Source organism: Lynx canadensis, chromosome B4, assembly GCF_007474595.2.
Source record: "Lynx canadensis isolate LIC74 chromosome B4, mLynCan4.pri.v2, whole genome shotgun sequence".
NCBI classification, from domain to species: Eukaryota; Metazoa; Chordata; class Mammalia; order Carnivora; family Felidae; genus Lynx; species Lynx canadensis.
Window position 1 is genome coordinate 138,168,632 of NC_044309.1, and position 18,232 is coordinate 138,186,863.

Below are 18,232 nucleotides of genomic sequence, written 5' to 3' on the forward strand. Positions count from 1 at the left end.
AGTCCATCGTGACATCTTCTAATAATAAAAAAGCAATTCACCTCAAGGGCCACTGGTACTGGCTCAAATATTACAATGATTACAAACTGAAAAAAATGTTCTCACGCAATGAAGTCCTTTCCCAAAATGGCCTGAAATGTTGCAACCAAATCCCGGCTGAAAGTCTGGGCGCTTTGCCGACGGCGGATATGATTCCGCTGTGCCCCCCTTCACGGGGAGGGTGGCTGTGTGCTGACTGGCAGTTAACCCTCCCTTAAGGGTGATGAGCGAATGGCCACCACATTCCCAAAGCGTCACGAGCGATGCCCGGGGGACAGCCAGCCCCATGGCATCCCGGCAGGGCCCCCAGGGACAGCCGACAGGGCTCTGCCCTCTGTGATCTCCCCTGCCAGGTCCGTTCTGTCTGTTCCACGGCGCTCACTGCAACCCACTCGACTACATTCGCTCCACAGTCACCACCCCGAGGAGACACCGTGCCTGCTGTCAATCAAGTTCCCGTCCCAAGTTCCCGGACGAAACTGAGCCCACACAGCAGCCTCGCACACCCAACAGGAGGGGGACTTCGTGTGTGTCACGAGGGCGGCCCATGTGTGTGAATGCACACACACACACACACACACACACACAGAGATGGGGCAGGGTCGTGCCAGTTGGAGCGTCCCACTCAGTAGGGCCCCCGCAGACCCCCAGGAGGCCGACGAGGGACCAGAACAAAAGCACGTTCACGGTCAAGGGCACAGCTGTGCTCCCCGGCCCCATGTCTCACACCAGGCCCCGCGCAGGAGGCCGCAGGCGGACAGGCCAGAGCAAGCCACCGCACCTGCTCTCGGCACCCAGGGAGCGGCCTGCCATCCCGGGTCAAAGTCTGAACCTGCCTGCGCTTGGGAGGGAGGCAGGTGGTGGTGAGGCCCAGGGGAAGAGTCACGGCCCAAGAGCCCCCGCGCGCCCACCCCGGGGAGCCCGAGCAACGGGGGCCGCCCCGGGGACCGGGGCCCAGACGTCCGGGCAGGCCGCACCCGTGCCGATTCCGTGCTCGGTTGTGCACGACGCGAACACGCTTCCTTGCGACACCCACTCGGCACACGTTTGCTGAAGGGACCTGAGCTCCAGGACGGGGCGTCCGCCCACAGCTGTCACGGGGACCCAAGAACACCACGTGCACGAGTGGTCACTCTGTCCCTGGCCCTCCTGCTGCCACATCCGGGCCCGCACGCTCTCTCCGACTGCTCCGCGAGTCCTGTCCCTGCACGGCTCTTCCAGACGGTGTGATGCTCCCTGCGGGCGGAGGGTGAACGCCGCTCCACCGGGGCAAAGACCGGCCTTCCTGGGAGTCCGCGGGAGTGGGGACAGCGGCTTTCCCGGTGCCCTGTGTGCTGGCGCCTCGGGACATCCCTCAACGTCTGCTTCGGTCTGACAACGGCAGCGGGAAAGCGCCTGCTGGCACCTCCGGATAACTCGCGCCCACGCGCCCAGGGTCACTCCGTGTCGCAGCATCTGGGGACACGGAGTCTCGGGCGGGCCTCTAACCGAAGGGCCCTGCAGCGACCGGGCGTGGCCACCCAGAGCCAGAAGACAGCATGCGGGTGTGACGGGGAGGAAGGGCGCAGTCACACGGAGGCCCCTGGGGAGGCAGGCCCAGATGGTTTTGCAGAGCACGGCCGCGTGCCAGCTCCCGCCCGCGGGAGCACTCCAGCGCATGACCCTCCGTGGCCGCCGGGGGTGGGCACGATTACTGCCCCCGCTGGGCAGACGGGCAACGAAGAAGCAGCAGGGAGTGACCTGCTGGTGTGACCGCACGACCACGGACCCAGAGGCCTGGCTGCGAGGCTACGGACACGGCCTGGGTCCCCGGGTACCTCCGGGGGCTCTGCCCCCACCGCGGTCACCCTCCCCCCATTCGGCACCTGCCCTCGGCACCTCTGCAAGGCTCCTCCTGACCACAGACTGTCCCCCGGCCCTGCGTGGCGTCACCGGCAGCTGCGCATCAGCTCAGAGCAGGGAGAGGACAGGCTTACGTGGCCTCCACGGAAGAGCGGAACGTGGATTTCTAATGGGGACAAAAAGCACGTGGAGGAAATACAGAAATGCGATCGGTTTCCAACCTCTCTGCGAGCGTCACAGGGCATCTCCCGCGGCATACGTGTCAAGGAGGAGATTTTCCACCACGACCTCGCCAGCGTGGACAAGCTGTGGCCTGCCCAGGGGAGGCTGGAGGGAGGTACAGGGGACAGACGGACGGACACTGTGTGAGCACCTACTGCGTGCCTGCATGTGCGGGGCCTGTGGGACCCAAGGGCCCCCGCCCACCTCAAGGCCTCAGGCCCGCTCACTGCACACAAGGAGAGGCCTGAAGTTTCAATCTTTACGTGATCGCGACCTGAGTCACAGTCGGACGTTCAACCGACAGCCAGGCACCCCCGGAGTGTGTCTGGGGACACATCGTGACTAAACAGAGTCCGTCCCCCGTTGAACCCACCCTAACCTAGTCCCAGGACCCAGCCTGGGGGGTCACGGTCTGCCTGCACCACGCACATGCAGGGACCCTGTCTGTCCACCCCTGTGGCACCCAGGAGACGCCTGTGGATGCTCGCAGAGGAACCCTCCCTGACAGTCTCCAGCTTCCTCCCGACCCCACCACCCTCCTCACCCTCTTCTGACCCGAAGCCAAGCCCGCCTCCCGCACCCAGCTTTCCCACACCAGCCAGCCCGCAGCACACCGTCCCCAGAGGGACTGAGTGAGCCCCCGAGGGTTCTGGCCCTGGCTCTTCCCCACCCTGTGACCTGGGCCCCGTCCACACCTGCGCGGCCTCTACACTCCTCAGACCCTGGGCAACCCTGGGTGAGCGTCCCCATCCTGTGACCAAAGGACCGAAGCCACAGGGCCCGGCAGCAGATGCCCACTGAGGACCCGGCAGATTTCCGCTCCAAGCACCGGCTGTGTCCGACCCCACCGGCTACAGAGGCCAGCTGGGGCCCCAACCCCGGGATCCACACCCTCGCAGGTGGCTGTCTCTGCAACGGGGACAATAGTGAGATCACCCCGAGGGCTGTGGGGAGGGTTTCGCGAGGCACGGAGCAGCGTGGAGGCTCCCAGTCCTGCAGGGGTGGGGGAGGCCCACGACCCGTCTCTCTGTCTCCCACAGATCAGGACTAGGAGCTGGGGACAAGATGGGAGAAAGACAACTCACTGAGAACTCCAAGGGCAAAAGGCCAGAGAAGCCGCTCCTGGAGAGCGAGCGGTGTGGGGCGGGAGTCTCCCTCTCCTCCTGGTCTCCAGCTGCATGCGGACAGCATCACACCTGTCCGCCTGGGCACAGGAGCCCAAGCAGGGCAGAGGAGAGGGCTGGGGAGGGTGTCCTGGCTCTGGGTGTGAACAGACACACGCCTGGCTGCTCAGGTGCGGAACAGGCAGGAAGCACGGACGCGCCGTGGGACCCAAGCTGCCACACACCCCAGCACCGGGCCCCAGCCTCCCCCGCGTGACAAACGTCAGCGCGGCTCCCCAGCAGGATGGCAAAGGCCTCGAGCGCCAGACTGACGCAGAAACCCCTCCCACCGTATCAGACGCACTGGGCATCCGAGCCCAACCTCGCCGAGCACCCGTTCAAGAAAATTCTCCGAAGGATTTTAACAGGACTCACGGTCCTACGACAGGATATTGAAATGTCTGGAATACAGATTAATCAACACACCAAGAACCAGGAAATGCCGACAGTCTCCGGGGAGAAGACAAGGCATGCCCAAGCTGAGGTGGCCTGGATGCTGGAGGTCGGGTAATGACTCTCAACTTGCCCTTGCGACCCTGCTCAGCGAGGTACAGCTGAGATGATCGGAGAGACAGCAGTACTCGGGAGAGAAAGAGAAACCACCTGAAGGAAACAAATGGAGAATACAGCATTAAAGTACAGCATCTGAAATAAAAAGTCCACTGACGGGCTCAGTGACCAAATGGTTACGATACAGCAAAGTCAGGGGAGTTGAAAATAGGTCAGTAGGAATAATGCATTCTAAAGAACAGAGAGAAAAAGTATTTTTTAAAAACTGTATTTATTTTGAGAGAGAGAGAGAGAGAGAGAGAGAGAATAAGCAGGGGAGAGGGGCGGGGGGGGGGCGGGGTGGGGGGAGAGAATCCCAAGCAGGCTCTGCACCATCAGCGTGGAGCCTGACATGGGGCTCAAACTCATGGCCCTGGGATCATGACCTGAGCCAAAACCAAGAGTCGGACACTCAACCGACTGAGCCACCCAGGCGCCCCAAGAAAAAGTATTTCTAGAAAATGCACAGGGAACTGTACTTCTGAGAATATGGACTAGGTGCCCTTTTCCCCGTGTCTCCTCCTGAGTCAGGTATGACAGACGGCAGGACTCTGGAGGGTAGGAGAAGAAGGGGGGCTCTGGGACCGTGGGACCCAGGGAGGGACCCAGGGAGGGACCCAGGGAGGGACCCAGGGAGGGACCCAGGGAGGGACCCAGGGAGGGACCCAGGGAGGGACCCAGGGAGGGACCCAGGGAGGGACCCAGGGAGGGACCCAGGGAGGGACCCAGGGAGGGACCCAGGGAGGGACCCAGGGAGGGACCCAGGGAGGGACCCAGGGAGGGACCCAGGGAGGGACCCAGGGAGGGACCCAGGGAGGGACCCAGGGAGGGACCCAGGGAGGGACCCAGGGAGGGACCCAGGGAGGGACCCAGGGAGGGACCCAGGGAGGGACCCAGGGAGGGACCCAGGGAGGGACCCAGGGAGGGACCCAGGGAGGGACCCAGGGAAGGAAATGGGGCCGAGTTCCCTGGGTTTTCCTTCTGCCTCACACATCTGGTTGAAGAATCCCGCAACTTGGAGATGCCAACAGGCGCAGGCACAAAACTCCAGCAACAGCCAGAGGACGAGGGAAAGGACAGAACAGCATGACAGGAAACTTCTAGACCAGAACAGCTCTACTCCAGGAAACACACAGAAAACACTGGCCCCACCTGCACACACACTAATAAAGGCTGACCGGGAGCCTGGACTTCCACGGAGGGGTTCGTGAGGTCCCCCAGCGCTCCCAGCCAGGGTGATGTGAGAGAAACCCACGTAGGCAGCTGGAATGTCCATCCAGCCAGCTGGTAACAAGCCTCACTCCCCCAGGAGACAGAAAAGGAGCTGGCCTTTACCTCCACCCGGCAGGAGCCAGGTGCCCTCGGCCTCCTTGCTGGGATGGCGTCAGAGAAGACACAGTGGGGAGTCAGGGCTCTGACCACCCACCCAGATCTTGGGAGACCCCGTAAGGAGCAGTCGCAAGGCATCCCACCCCTCCCAGCCGAGGAAGTATCCGTGGAGGGCTGGTGGGGGGGCAGAGAGGACTCCCACCCCATCAGCAGCAATGAGGGACCCCTCCTTGGTTGCCAACAAGGCCAAGGGAAACCTGGACTTCTTCCCCCACCTGGCAGTAACTAGCCACCCCTTCCCTGATGGAGCAGTGTCAGAGAAAGCCAGCTAAAAGAGAAGATTTAAATAAGATCCAGTCTCATTACGTCGTACAAGAATGTCCAGGTTTCGATAAAAAATCAGTCACCACGGTAAGAACTGGGAAGTTCTACAACTGAACGGAAAATGACAGTCGCTAGAGGCCAACACTGAGATAGCACAGACACTGGCAAGCACCGTTCGAGCAGATGAGAACATTCCCTGAGCAATTACACATGGAAAGCCAACGAAGGCCTACAAAGACTCGGCAAGGGAAGAAAAGATATAAAAAATGAACCAGACAGAAATCTGAGAACTGAAAAATAAAAACACAATAACCAAAATAGAAAGCAGGGGGGTAGACTTGAACACAGAACGGAGGGACAGAGAAAAGAATCACTGAACTGAAAGATAAAATGATGGAAGTTACTCAATTCGAACAACAGAGAAAAATAGTTTTTAAAAAGTGAACAGAGCCTTGGGGACCTGTGAAATTATAAACAAAGATCTCATGGTTGTGTCACCAGTGTCCCAGAAGTAGAGAGAGATGGGTTGAAAAAGAATTTAAAAATAATGGCTGAAAACTTCCCAAATTTGTAAGACATAACTTACATAACATAAAAGACATAACTTACAAAGAAAATCAAACCAAGACACATTGTAGCCAAACTTCTGAAAATCACATCACAGTCAAAGAAAAAAATCCTAAAGTCAATGAGAGAGAAACAGCACTTTACCTATAGGGGGAAAAGCAATTCAAGTGACAGTGCATTTCTCAGCAGCAACCATGGAAGGCCAGAAAGAAGTGGCAAAATATTCTTCCAGTGCCAAAAGAAAAGAATTGTCAACCCAGAATCTTATACCCAGCAAAAATATACTTCAGGGATAAAAGAGAAATCAAGACATTCTCAGCTAGAGGAATACCAAGAGAACATGCTGCTAGCAGACCTTTCCTGAAGAATGGCTAGAGGAAGCAGAAAGGAAAAAATATGGAAGGATCCTGAAAAAAAGAAAGAGAAAGATTATGGTGAACAAAGATAAAGGCAAATACAACAGAATGTCCTTCTCCTCTTTTAAATGTTTATTTATTCATTTTTGAGAGAGAGAGAGAGAGAGAGAGAGAGGGAGAGAAAGGGAGCACAAGCTGGGGAGGGGCACAGAGAGAGGGAGACAAAGAATCTGAAGCAGGCTCTAGGCTCTGAGTTGTAAGCACAGTGCCTGACATGGGGCCTGAACCCACAAACTATGAGATCATGACCTGAGCTGAAGTCAGACACTTAACCGACTGAGCCACCCAGGTGCCCCAACAGAACTTCCTTCTTTTCTTGACTTTCCTAAATGATGTTTGAGGATTGAAGATAAAATTGTAACACTAATGTGGTTCTAAATGTCCGCGGAGGGAAAGATCAAGACACTTATACAATAAAACAGGGGAGAGTAGGGTGATGCAGAGGTAAGCTTTCTATATTTTACCCAAACAGGTAAAATGACAGCACCAGCAGGCTGGGGAGAGTTACATTTACATAAACCAACACTGGAGACAACCACTCAGAGGCTACACAAAGAAACGCATTAAAAAACAATACAAATTGGGGTGCTTGGGTGGCTCAGTCAGTTGAGTGTCTGACTCTTGATTTTGGCTCAGGTCATGATCTCATGGTTCACAGGCTTGAGCCCCTGGTCAGGCTCCATAATGACAGCATGGAGACTGCTTGGGATTCTCTCTCTCCTCTCTCTCTGCCCTTCCCCCTGCTTATGCGTGCGGGCATGTGCACTCTCTCAAAATAAATAAATAAACATTAAAAAAAAAGAATACAGACTGTGTTCACTTCAGCAGCACATACACTAAACTGGAACCAAAACAATACAGATATTTTACAACAATATAAAACTAATAAAGACGTACAGATAAACCAAAACCTAATTCTAAAAAAAAAAAATTAAGTAATCCACAGGAAGGCAGGAAAAAGAAAACAGAAAAATGAAAATCAGAAAGAAAAACAGAAAACAAAATATAAAATGGCAGATTTAAACCCTAACATATCAAAATTTACATTAAGAAGACAGAGATTTAAAAACATGACTTAACTGTATGTGGTCTAAACTCACTGCAAATCTACCAATGGAACAGGTAGAAAGTAAAAGGATGGAAAAGACACACCATGAAAACATTAATCAAAAGAAAGTAGGAGTGGCTTATTAATACATAAAGTAGACCTCAGAACAAAGACAATTACCTGAAACAGAGAGGCATATTACATAATGAAAAAGGGTCAACCCCAAATGAAGACATAGCAACCTCGAACGTGTATGCATCAAACAACATAGCAGGAAAATACATAAGGCAAAAACTGACAGAACTACAAGGCAAACTAGAGAAGTCCAGAATTATAGTTGGAGACTTCAACAATTGATAGAACAATGAAACAGAAGATCAGCAAGGATATTAAGAACCAACCAACACCATCATCAACCAATAGGATCCATCACATTTCTCCAACCCCCCCCCCCCCAACAATAGCAGAATACACAGTCTTTCCAGTGCCACGGAACATGTATCACCATAGACTACATCACTCTGACATGCTCCTTTGTTCTTGCGCTACTTCAAACTTTGGTGGGGTGTAGGCAGGTTTGTGTGAAACTGGTCAGAGAGAAAGGAAATAGACCAATTTTGATGCCCAAGGCCAGTCTGCACAGGGATGTACCATTTCTCAGAGGGAGGATGGGCTTTCCGCTTACAGAGCAGGGCATGGTGGGACCAGAACCCGAGTGGGTGTGTTTCCCAAACCGCAGTATCGGTTCTTCCAGATGACTAGATCTGTTCACTTGTTTGTTTTGAAGGATAAAATATTTTTTGTCATCTGGATCAGCTGCTTTTACAATACATCACATGGTTATTCCCTGTTCGCAAATAATGATTTAGAGCAGGGTCAGCAAGCTGCAGGCCAAATTCAGCCAGCTGCCTGCTTTTATAAATAAAGTTTTATTGGCACACAGCCACGTGAATTCATGCACACACCATCTGTAGCTGTTTTTGTGCTAAACCAGCAGAGCTGAGGAACTGTGACCCACAAAGCCTAAAACATTTGCCATCTGGCCCTTTAAGAAAGCGTTTGGAGACCTATCTTTGAGCAACACATAGAAGTTAACCTTGAATAATCTCCGAAAAATTACCATTTTTACGACCACGTTCAGCTACCGACAATAACGGTGGCGAGGGCCTAAGGGGACACTTTGGGAAGGCCTGCTGTTTTCTGACATCCGCTAAGACTGCAAAGCTGTGCCCCTCTTCCCATAGAGGCTCGTACCCAAATCTGGATTCTTTTTTTCTGAAACAGGTAGAGAGGACTGCCATTCATTCCCTATTCAGATATACTGAGAGTCCTCCATATCGAAATGTGCAGGTCGCTGGCTTTATATAATCTGGCCATCTGCATTGCTCGTGCCTTCGCAATGGGGCACAAATAAGATTTCCACAGCACACACCGGGCGGGCATTCGAGGGACAGCACTTGCAGTGTCACCCTTCGGGACCGCGGAGAATTTGTGGGCTTTGCACAAACTCTTCTGATTCCTAGTCACTCCCCATGGTTTCAAACCCACTCCCCTTCAGAGAAAAGCGAGGGCTGGTTCTTATAAGCAAACAGAGCAACAAATCACTACTGGAATCCCCCCCCCCCACCTTTTCCTGCTGGTGGGACCCGCTGTGTCTGCATCCCCCACCCCCCTTGCTGCTCAGTATCCAGAGGACCCAGGATTCTGCCCTCCGGGAGAATGCAGGGGAGGAAACAAACACAGACAAAAATGTAAAAAGCCCAACTCACCACACAAAGCAGAGAGAAATAACTAGCAGAGAGGTACAAACCGGGCTGTACGAAACTCAAAAGAAAAAGATTGCCGAAGGGCAAAGTACCAGCAGGGCCAGGCCTGGAAGGTAAGATTCAAACCCGGAAACAGGAAGGAAAAGCACCTGGCAGAGAGAGGCGGTGCTGAACCAGAAGGCAGCAGGTGGGGTGGGGACCACGGGGTCAGATCCGGAAGCCTTGAACGCAAGCCCAGCACCGGCAACGGGCAGCCCGTGGCGCCACGGAGCCGCGCACATGGGAGACCCTTCTAGAAGAGCAAGCACCAATGGCTGTCTCCGGCGTGGAATCAGAGGTCGTCAGAAACTTGGAACCGGGGCTCAAGAGAAGTCAGGATGCAGAGAAAGCACTATGTCCGCGCGAGGCCGATCACGCCGACCATGAAGTCAGGGTGACTGTAGGAGTGAGGCTCATGAAACGGCCAAAGGCAGAAACCAACTTCACTGTCGGGAAGTCTGTTATGCAAAAATCTGGACCGTTAGAGAAGAAAAATTAAGGGGAGGGGGGTAGGAGTAAAAAATATTAACAGCATCCTAATAAACAAAGAGAAGATGTTATCTTCTACAGCATGAAAGACGGTTCCTTAAATACTAGTGTTCTTCCTTGAGGTAACTGATCAGATGTGAGACGGATGGGTCACATAATAGATCATTTTAAGAAATATTTTCAAAACGTTGCCAGATTAATCTCCCAAAGCGGCTCACACACCCGTCACAAGTGGCTCCGTTCTTTATGCCGCTTTGGCTTCAGTATCTACCCAGATGCTCGTCACCCAGCCTTGAATTGTTTACTTCTGTCAACGGCCTGTATGCGTTCTTTGCAATGGATTTTTTAAATCAATTTTTATATGTTTAAACGTTTTCTTGGGGAGCCTGGGTGGCTCAGTCGGTTGGGCGTCTGACTTCGGCTCAGGTCACAAAATCGAGGTTCATGCGTTCGAGCCCCATGTCGGGCTCCATGCTGTCAACTCAGAGCCTGGAGCCTGCTTCGGATTCTGTGTCTCCTTTGCTCTCTGCCCTTCCCCCCACTCATGCTCTGTGCCTCTTTCTCAAAAATAAATAAAAACATTAAAAAAAGTTTTTTAATGTTTTCTTAATTTTCACTGTCTATCATATTTGTTGCAAACATCATCCCCATCGTTTTTTAAATTATGGAGTCTTACCAAAAATACTTAAGATTTTTATTTATTGAAATAATTCAGATTTTTCTGTAGGCATTCTGGAGTTCACCTTGGTTAGGGAGGTCTTCCCACATTCCAACACTATAACTTATCCTCTGTTTTCTTGGACTAATTTTTGACATGAAAATCTTTAATCCATCCAATTCTGATTTTGAGGAACTTTTACATTATCAATGAATGAAAAGGGCATTTTGTAATGTTCATGTAATGAAACACTGCACGACAAAGAAAAATCATGTCTTTAAGATATGCCAGCTCTCTGTTCCTAAATACACACCCAAGAGAAAAGAAAGTATATACCCCCCCCAAAGGACTTTTATACAAATGATCAGCATCTTTATTCATGCAACCAAACACTGGAAATGGCCCCCAAATCCACACAGTGAATAAACAAACTGGTTTACTCAGACAACACAGTATTACCTTGTGATAAGGAGGAACCGACCACTGATCATTGTGAGTGCAAAATGATTAAGCGAAACAAAGAAGCCAGAGACAGGAAGGGCACGTATCACATGATTCCACTTATAGGAAATTCTATTAGAAGTCAAATCCGTCCCCGGTGATAAAGCAGGGCAGAGACCGAGGGATGGGGCACCAGAGGAAGGTTCTGGGGTGACTCGAAGGTTCTGTATCCTGATAGGGTGATGTTTCGGCAGGTGCAGACACTGATCAAAATTCCCCAAACTACATCCTTAAAATGTGTGAATTTTACTGTATGCAAATTATACCTCATTAAAGTTGACCTTAAATATTAAAAAAATTTTTTTTAATGTTTATTTTGAGAGAGACAGAGACAGAATGCAAGTGGGGTGGGGACAGAGAGAGAGGGGAGACACAGAATCCAAAACAGGCTCCAGGCTCCGAGCCGTCAGCACAGAGCCTAACGCGGGGCTCGAACCCCTGAGCTGTGAGATCATGACCTGAGCCGAAGTCTGCTGCTCAACCGACTGAGCCACCCAGGTGCCCCTAAATATTTTGTTATGTTTATTTACTTTTGAGAGAGAGAGACAGACAGACACAGAATGAGCCAGGGAGGGGCTGAGAGAGGGAGAGAGACACAGGATGTGAACCAGGCTCCAGGCTCCTGGCTGTCAGCACAGAGCCCCACACGGGGCTCAAAGTCACGAACCACGAGATCATGGCCTGAGCCGAAGTCCAGTGCTTAACCGACTGAGCCACCCAGTCGCCCCAATAAAGTTGACTTTAAAAGTCATATTTTAAGTGAGTAAATAATACTATAGAAAACATTCTACACTATATTTCCCCAGCTTTTCTTTCACGTGTATTCACATAGACAGAAACACCAAATAGTACTCACTGCCTGAGGGTAAAACTAAGGGTAGTTTTTGTGTGCGTGCCTTTCTGTGTTTTCTAGATTTTAAACTTTCCGTGTCTGTGGCTTACCTACGTTTTGCCTGGCACTGCACAGGCAGTATCAGAGACACGCTTTATAAATACAGCAGTGACCTGACCAAGGAGCTCACCATCAGCCAGGTGGGGCCATTGGGAGGAAGGAGAGGGTTCTCTTCTCCTCCAACCGTGGAGCACCAGCCGAGTCCACCCCCCACCACAACCCCCCGGGACACACACACACACACACACACTCCTGCCAGCCCCGACACTAAGAGAACACATTCAGAGTCTGGGGGTATAACCCAGCTATAGCTACAGTCTGTTTCAAGTTCAACTAGCACGACCCCCTTTGACACACGAGGCCTCTGCCCGGTTTCCTGTTTTCAGTCAGCTCCACTTCCGACCAGGCCGGCACCCAGGAGCACTTGCTCTCACCGCACGCGCCCTTAGGGGCAGTCCGCTCTGAGACCAGACAACTCTGCCCCCAATTCCCTCGACCTCACTTCGTCCTCGTCTCAAACACCAGGCCACGGAGAAAAGAGCACGTGCCTGGATCAAACCACTAGCTCCCTTTTGTACACCTTTTGCCTCTGGGAGCAATCAGTTCACGGCTTCCAGGTTTCACGCCTGAAAACAGGAGTGATAGGGGCGACTGGGTGGCTCCGTCGGTTAGGCGGCCGACTTCGGCTCAGGTCATGATCTCACGGTCCATGAGTTCGAGCCCCGCGTCGGGCTCTGTGCTGACCGCTCAGAGCCTGGGGCCTGTTTCGGATTCTGTGTCTCCCTCTCTCTGACCCTCCCCCATTCATGCTCTGTTTCTCTCTGTCTCAAAAATAAATAAACGTTAAAAAAAAAAGAAAAAAAAAGAAAACAGGAGTGATATTCTCGAGACACAAGAGGATCGGGTGAAATGACCCACGTGGCCGCACCCCGCGGCCCTGACTCGGCTCCCCTCTCTGACCTCTCCTGTGGCCTGGTGCACGTCCCGACCCTACTGACCTCCAGCATGCAATCATCTGCCACGGGCCCGCTTCCCTTTTGCGGGCGCGGAGAAGCGAAGAAAACCCAACGAGCTGGCGCAGCAGTTTCTGTGCTGCTCACCCAGGGCGGTGGCTGGTGTCGGAAAACAGCGACGGGAACAGACCTCCTCCTGGAGGAAGCCCCCCGGCCAGGGCGCCCGCAGCCCCGGCCCCTCCAGGGAGAAAGCTCCAGATGAGCCCGCACAGAGCGCCTTCACCCTCCGTAGATGCAAAACAATACCTCTCCCGAGAGAGAGAACCAGCAGCCAGCAGACCGAAGGCGGCACGGCCCCCACGCAGGCCCAGAGTCTGACCACCGGAAACCAGCTGGCGAAGGGTGCCGGCGCTAAATGCAGGCAACGAGGGACTTCCCACCTGGACAACCCACGGGGGTGCGGTCTGTCCAGTGTCCACGCGGCGCTGAGGCTTGATGGGGCCACACTGCCAGTGGCTGGCGGGGACCAAGCTCACGTGTGGACCACCGGGGGGACAGTTACTTAGATGCCCCATAGCTGGGTCTCTCCGCATGTAAAGTACGAGAACACCTGCCCGGCTGGGGCTGTGTGTGAACACGACACGCGTGGAACGGCAGCACGATGGCCGCACGGAAGGGACCCATTCTCGAGCCCAGAAATGTACAGAGATGCTCAAAGCCCTCGGGGCCGGGCCAGGCACCGTTAGAGCAAGACACGGGGCCCTGGTGGGTGGTGCAAAGAAGCCCCAGGGTGATACCTGACGCAAGACATTTCTCCCAGAGGGACATCAGTAAGATCGCACAAGAGTAAACTCTCAGACCCCCAGCCAGAGACAGGCTCTCTGCAGACAGTGCTTCCGGTGACCCCAAGGCCGGAAACCAAGTGTTGGCCACGGGTCTGAGGCCGCGCTTGACCTCGGCCTCGCCTGTTTCGGCTCGGCCCACCCCTCCTCCAACCCGTGAGCCTCACAACCTCAGCGTCAGGAAGCACCTGGAGCACCCCAGGGTGTCCCAAACTCTGCCCACGAGAGAATCTGCCACCCCCACCCCCAATAATTAAAACAATAAATTGCTGCATCTTGTGCAGTGACTTCAGTGCACTGCAATCCTGGACTCTGCTGCCCTCACTCAGCTTAACATGCCTCACGCACACCCCGCCCTGCTCGTCCCCCACTCCTGCCTGGCCAAGGCCAGGAGCCCCGGAATTGAGCTCCCTCTGTTCGCTCTCGGCGGATCCTTTAAGAATGTTAAGCCGGATAAAGCCCTCACAGCCAAAGAGGAGTCCCATGTCAGCCCCTGGGATACCTTGGGCTGACATCCACCTCCCGCCTGGTTTTAGGGCCCTTACTCTTCTTCCCACCTGGACAACCTCTCCCCAGGTGCATGGGTTTCTCCGGCTCTCTGCTCAAACACCGCCACCTAAGTGAAGGCTGCTGGCCCCACCCATACCCCGGTGATGGGCCTCCACCGGCCGGGGTCTTCTCCTCAGACACACGTGCCCCTGCAGGTGCACCCCTCTGGCTTCCTTCCAGGGAAAATGACCCACTGCGGCAGGGACTTTTCCACAGGCACTGAGCCAGGGCTAGGATACCACCGCACCCTCCCCAACAGGCCCCGGATAAAACTTGCACAAGAGAATGAATGAAGTGAACACACCCACACTGGCCAGCCCGGGTTTCTCGGCCTCGGAAGCCTCCCCCTTCCCACTGTCCAACACAGCCCTCGGTAATCCTCCTCCTCCCTCTCGGGATCAAATGACATCTCATTAAGCCTCTGCCCTCCCTCTGCCAGCAGACAGCTCTGCCAGGGAGCCCCTGGTCCCTTCTCCTTGGGGAGAGTGTCCCCTGGGCCGGGTGTGTCCTTTCCATTTTTATCCAAATTACACTTCTCCGAAAGGAGAAGGCCTCTGAAGGTCATGTGTCCAGCCCGCTGTACCAAAACCCACTCCCACCACGCCCCCCACCCCACCCCCCCGCCCGCCCCAGCACATCCCAGACGGAAGGCCCCGAGCCCTCTCCTCCACTCTCTACAACAGCAACCCCCTACCCTGCAAGGCTGCCTCCCGGGTTTGGACCCGGGCGAAAGAAAAGCGTCGGTCCTTGGGTTAAACCGAAACCGAGCGCGGCGCGCCGGCGCCCCTCGGGATCCATCCGTAACCCATCTCACCCAGAAGGTGCCCTTTGGATATCTGCGGGCCCGTCTGCGCGATGCCGCCGCGATCGGGAGACGCGTCCCGGGCCGCAGCCCTCCCCGCCGGGGTGGCATCCCGCGCGAGGGACCAAGGGCGCCGGGTCTCCGGCCCTCCCCGCCAGCACCGCCCCGACTCGCCCTTTGTCACGGGGTCCCCAGAGCGCACAGCCCCCCCCAGGGCGCCGGGACGCGCCCCGCCCCTCCGGACCCGCGGTGCTGCGGCGACGACACTCACCCGCGCCGGGGGCGCCGGCTCCGGGCCCCGGGCTCCGCCACCAGCGCAGCAGCGCCCGCGCGGGGTCCAGGCTCACGGCGCAGCGCTGCCGCTTCACACACAGCAACGAGCGCAGCGGCGTCCGCCGACCCCATCGCGCCCGTCGCCCGCCGGCGCCGCCTGCTCGGGCACGGGCGCGGCGCGGGGCGGGGGGGCGCGGACGCCGAGGGGCGCGGGACCGTTAGCGGCCCCTGGAGCCCGACCGGGTGGCAGGGCTGGGGCGGCGCGGCGGCGGCGGCGGCGGCTGGCGGCGCGGCGGCGCGGGGGCGGCGGGTGCGCGCGGGGCGGGCGGCGCTGCGTCACCTCGTACGCAGGGCGGCCGCGGGGGACGACGAGGGGGCCGGGCGGGGGTGGAGGGGGCCGGGAGGGGGCCGGGAGGGGGCAGGGGAGGGGCGGGGAGGGGGAGGGGAGGTGCCTGGGGTACGAGGAGCGGGGCCGAGGGGTCTTGGGAGCTGCAGGGAGTGGGGGATCGAGGAAGGGCGGAGTGGGGGGAGAGGAGGGGCCGGGCGTGGGGAGAGGAGGAGGCCTGGGGTGCGAAGGCGGGGGCCGAGGGGTCCTGGGAGCTGCAGGCGGGGGTGGGGGGGGGTGGGACAGGAAGGAAGGGGCTGGATGGGGGGGAGAGAAGGAGGGGGCCTGGGTTGCGTGGGGTGGGGGGCGGAGAAGGGGTCCTGGGAGCTGCAGAGTGGGGCCGGGGGGACCGGGGAAAGGCCGGGTGGGGGGAGAAGAGGGGCTGGACGGGACAGAGGAGGGAGGCCTGGGGGGCGGGGGGGGACGGGAAGGGTCCTGGGAGCAGCAGAGTGGGGGGACGGGAGGGGCTAGGCGAGAGGAGAAGAGGGGCCGGACAGGGGATCGAGGAGGGGGCCTGGGGTGCGAGGAAGGGAAGGGAGTCGACCCGGGGGCCCTCTCTGGGGAGCGGGGAGCATTTGGAGGGCGCTGGTGCTGGTCCGAGAGGAGGTGGCTTCCCTTTGCGGCTGGTCTCTGGGTCCGGGTCACAGTTGCCGCGCGTGCAACGAACTCAGTAGCCCCTCCCTGGCGGGTCGTAAAGACAGGCGGGGTCTGGGTGGCCCTTCCTCCCTTGGCGCAGAAATGCTGCCTGGGCCGTCTGCGGGGGCGGCGGGCAGGCCTGGCCCTCCAGGTGAGCGCAGGGCACCTAAGGCCATTCGGGATGCCGTGTGGATGGGCGGCTAGAATTTCGGCATCTGGTCTCCTCTGGGATCCCTCGTTCTCTCCAGAGCCGAGCTGGCTCTATCTTCCTCCTTGGAAGTAAGCTTGAAGGCCCAGGACAGGCACCCATAGGAGGTGCCAGCCCTATTGCCCCCCTCCCCCCACCACTCAAGTTACCACCGTCTCTGCTTATAGGCCCAGCTCCGGGGTTACCGGGAGGCAGGCGCTGCCCTCCCACATTCCGGAGGGGGACACTTTTAGGCTCTGGGGGCCTCAGCGGTAAGGGAAGGAGAAGCATGTGAGGCAGGCATGCTCACCCGGGACCCTGCACATCCAGGCTGAGGATAGACTGCCCCTGAGGAGGCTTGCTGGAGGAGGTCTTCCTCCTAAAGGCCTGGGAGAGAGCCGGGCGGCTGGGGGTGGGACAGACGGCTGAGCAGGTCCAAGGATGGGGAGGTGCCCTCCTGACCTCTGTGCCCCCACGGTCTTTCCCTCATCGCTGGCCCAGCTCAACCCTTCCTTCTCCTGCTCAACCCTTCCTTCTCCGTGTGGGCGGCTGCCGCAGCCCACCCCAGCAGGGCTCCGGGCCTGCCCTCATAGCGTGTCTGCTCCTCCCCACCCAGCTCCAGGAGGACAGGGACACGTGTCTCCCCGTAGCCCTAGCGCTGAGAGGGTCCCAGCGCATAGGAAGCACCGGTGTTTGTTACGTGCACACATCTGACCCAGGTTTACCAACCAAGGAGCTGTCAGGCAAGCTGAGTAACTTGCCTGAAGGCACAGGGCTCAGAGTGACCGAGGTCTGACTACAGGGGCCCAGGACAGCCATCTGCCTTTCTCTCAGCTCTCCCTGCCCAGCCCCGTGTCTCCTTGGCTCCTCCTGCAGGGCCTCCGCTGCAGATGGCGGAAGGGTGGGCCACCATGCCTGTGCTTGGCCCCGGGTGGCCCCAAGCCAGGTATGACCCCGCCAGCTCCTGTGATTCGCTCCTCACCAGGAGCCCAACCCCACCCCCCTCCCATCCAGACCAGGTGCAGGGAGGGAGGGTAGGGCAGAAGGCGGGGTGTGAGTCCGAGCCCCACCCTTGGGCAACCATGCCCTATCTCCAGCCCGGTGGGGTGGACGAAGGAAACCCTGCCCGGCCTCCCTCCCACGGCTGCTGCTCTGAGGCTCAGGAAATGCGGATGGGACACTGCTCTGGAAACCCTGGCCGCAGGGCCTGCGGGGGCCGGTGTCCCAGCTACAGCATGCGAAGGATGGCAGGGAAGTGTGGGTGGCATACAGGGCCTCAGCAATGCCAGCCTCCCTCCCAGGGCCTCCTTCCGTGGCTTCTGGGGGCTGGGTTCCTCCTGCCCCTCCCAGGTTATTTATTTAGAGACCCTTTAATGCCACACATCAGCCCGTGAATTCAGGCCCGTAGCCAGAGATGACTGGGGGCCCCGCCTCTGCAGGGTGGGGGCAGGGGGGGCGTGGGGTCAACCGCAAAACACTGACAAGGCCTGGAGGAGGGGCCTCGGATGTGACTGTTTGGACACAGGGCCTTCAAAGAAGTAATTCAGGTAAAATGAGGCACCTGACTGGTGTGCTCACCAGAGGAAGTGTGGACACACGGGGAGACCAGGAGAACTCACACGCGTTGGGTCCGCCATACGAAGAGGCTGGCGGCCTATGAGCCAGGGAGAGAGGCCCCAGAGGAAGCCAGCACACCAGCGCCTTGACCTTGCGCTTCTAGCCTCCAAACTGAAACGGTGAGAAAATACGTTTCTCCTGTTT

The 18,232-nt window shown here is 56.7% G+C and overlaps 1 protein-coding gene across 1 annotated transcript in view; it reads right to left on the bottom strand.

The window, feature by feature from the left end:
* The window catches only part of CERK (ceramide kinase), a 50,113-nt gene extending 32,823 nt beyond the window's left edge, over positions 1-17,290 (bottom strand). The window contains exons 1-2 of the mRNA XM_030322323.2: positions 17,233-17,290; positions 15,262-15,423 (exon numbers count right to left, since the gene is read on the bottom strand). Coding sequence (XP_030178183.1) covers positions 15,262-15,423; positions 17,233-17,290 — 220 coding nt within the window. The remainder of the gene's footprint in view (positions 1-15,261; positions 15,424-17,232) is intronic.
* Positions 17,291-18,232: the final 942 nt, after the last annotated feature.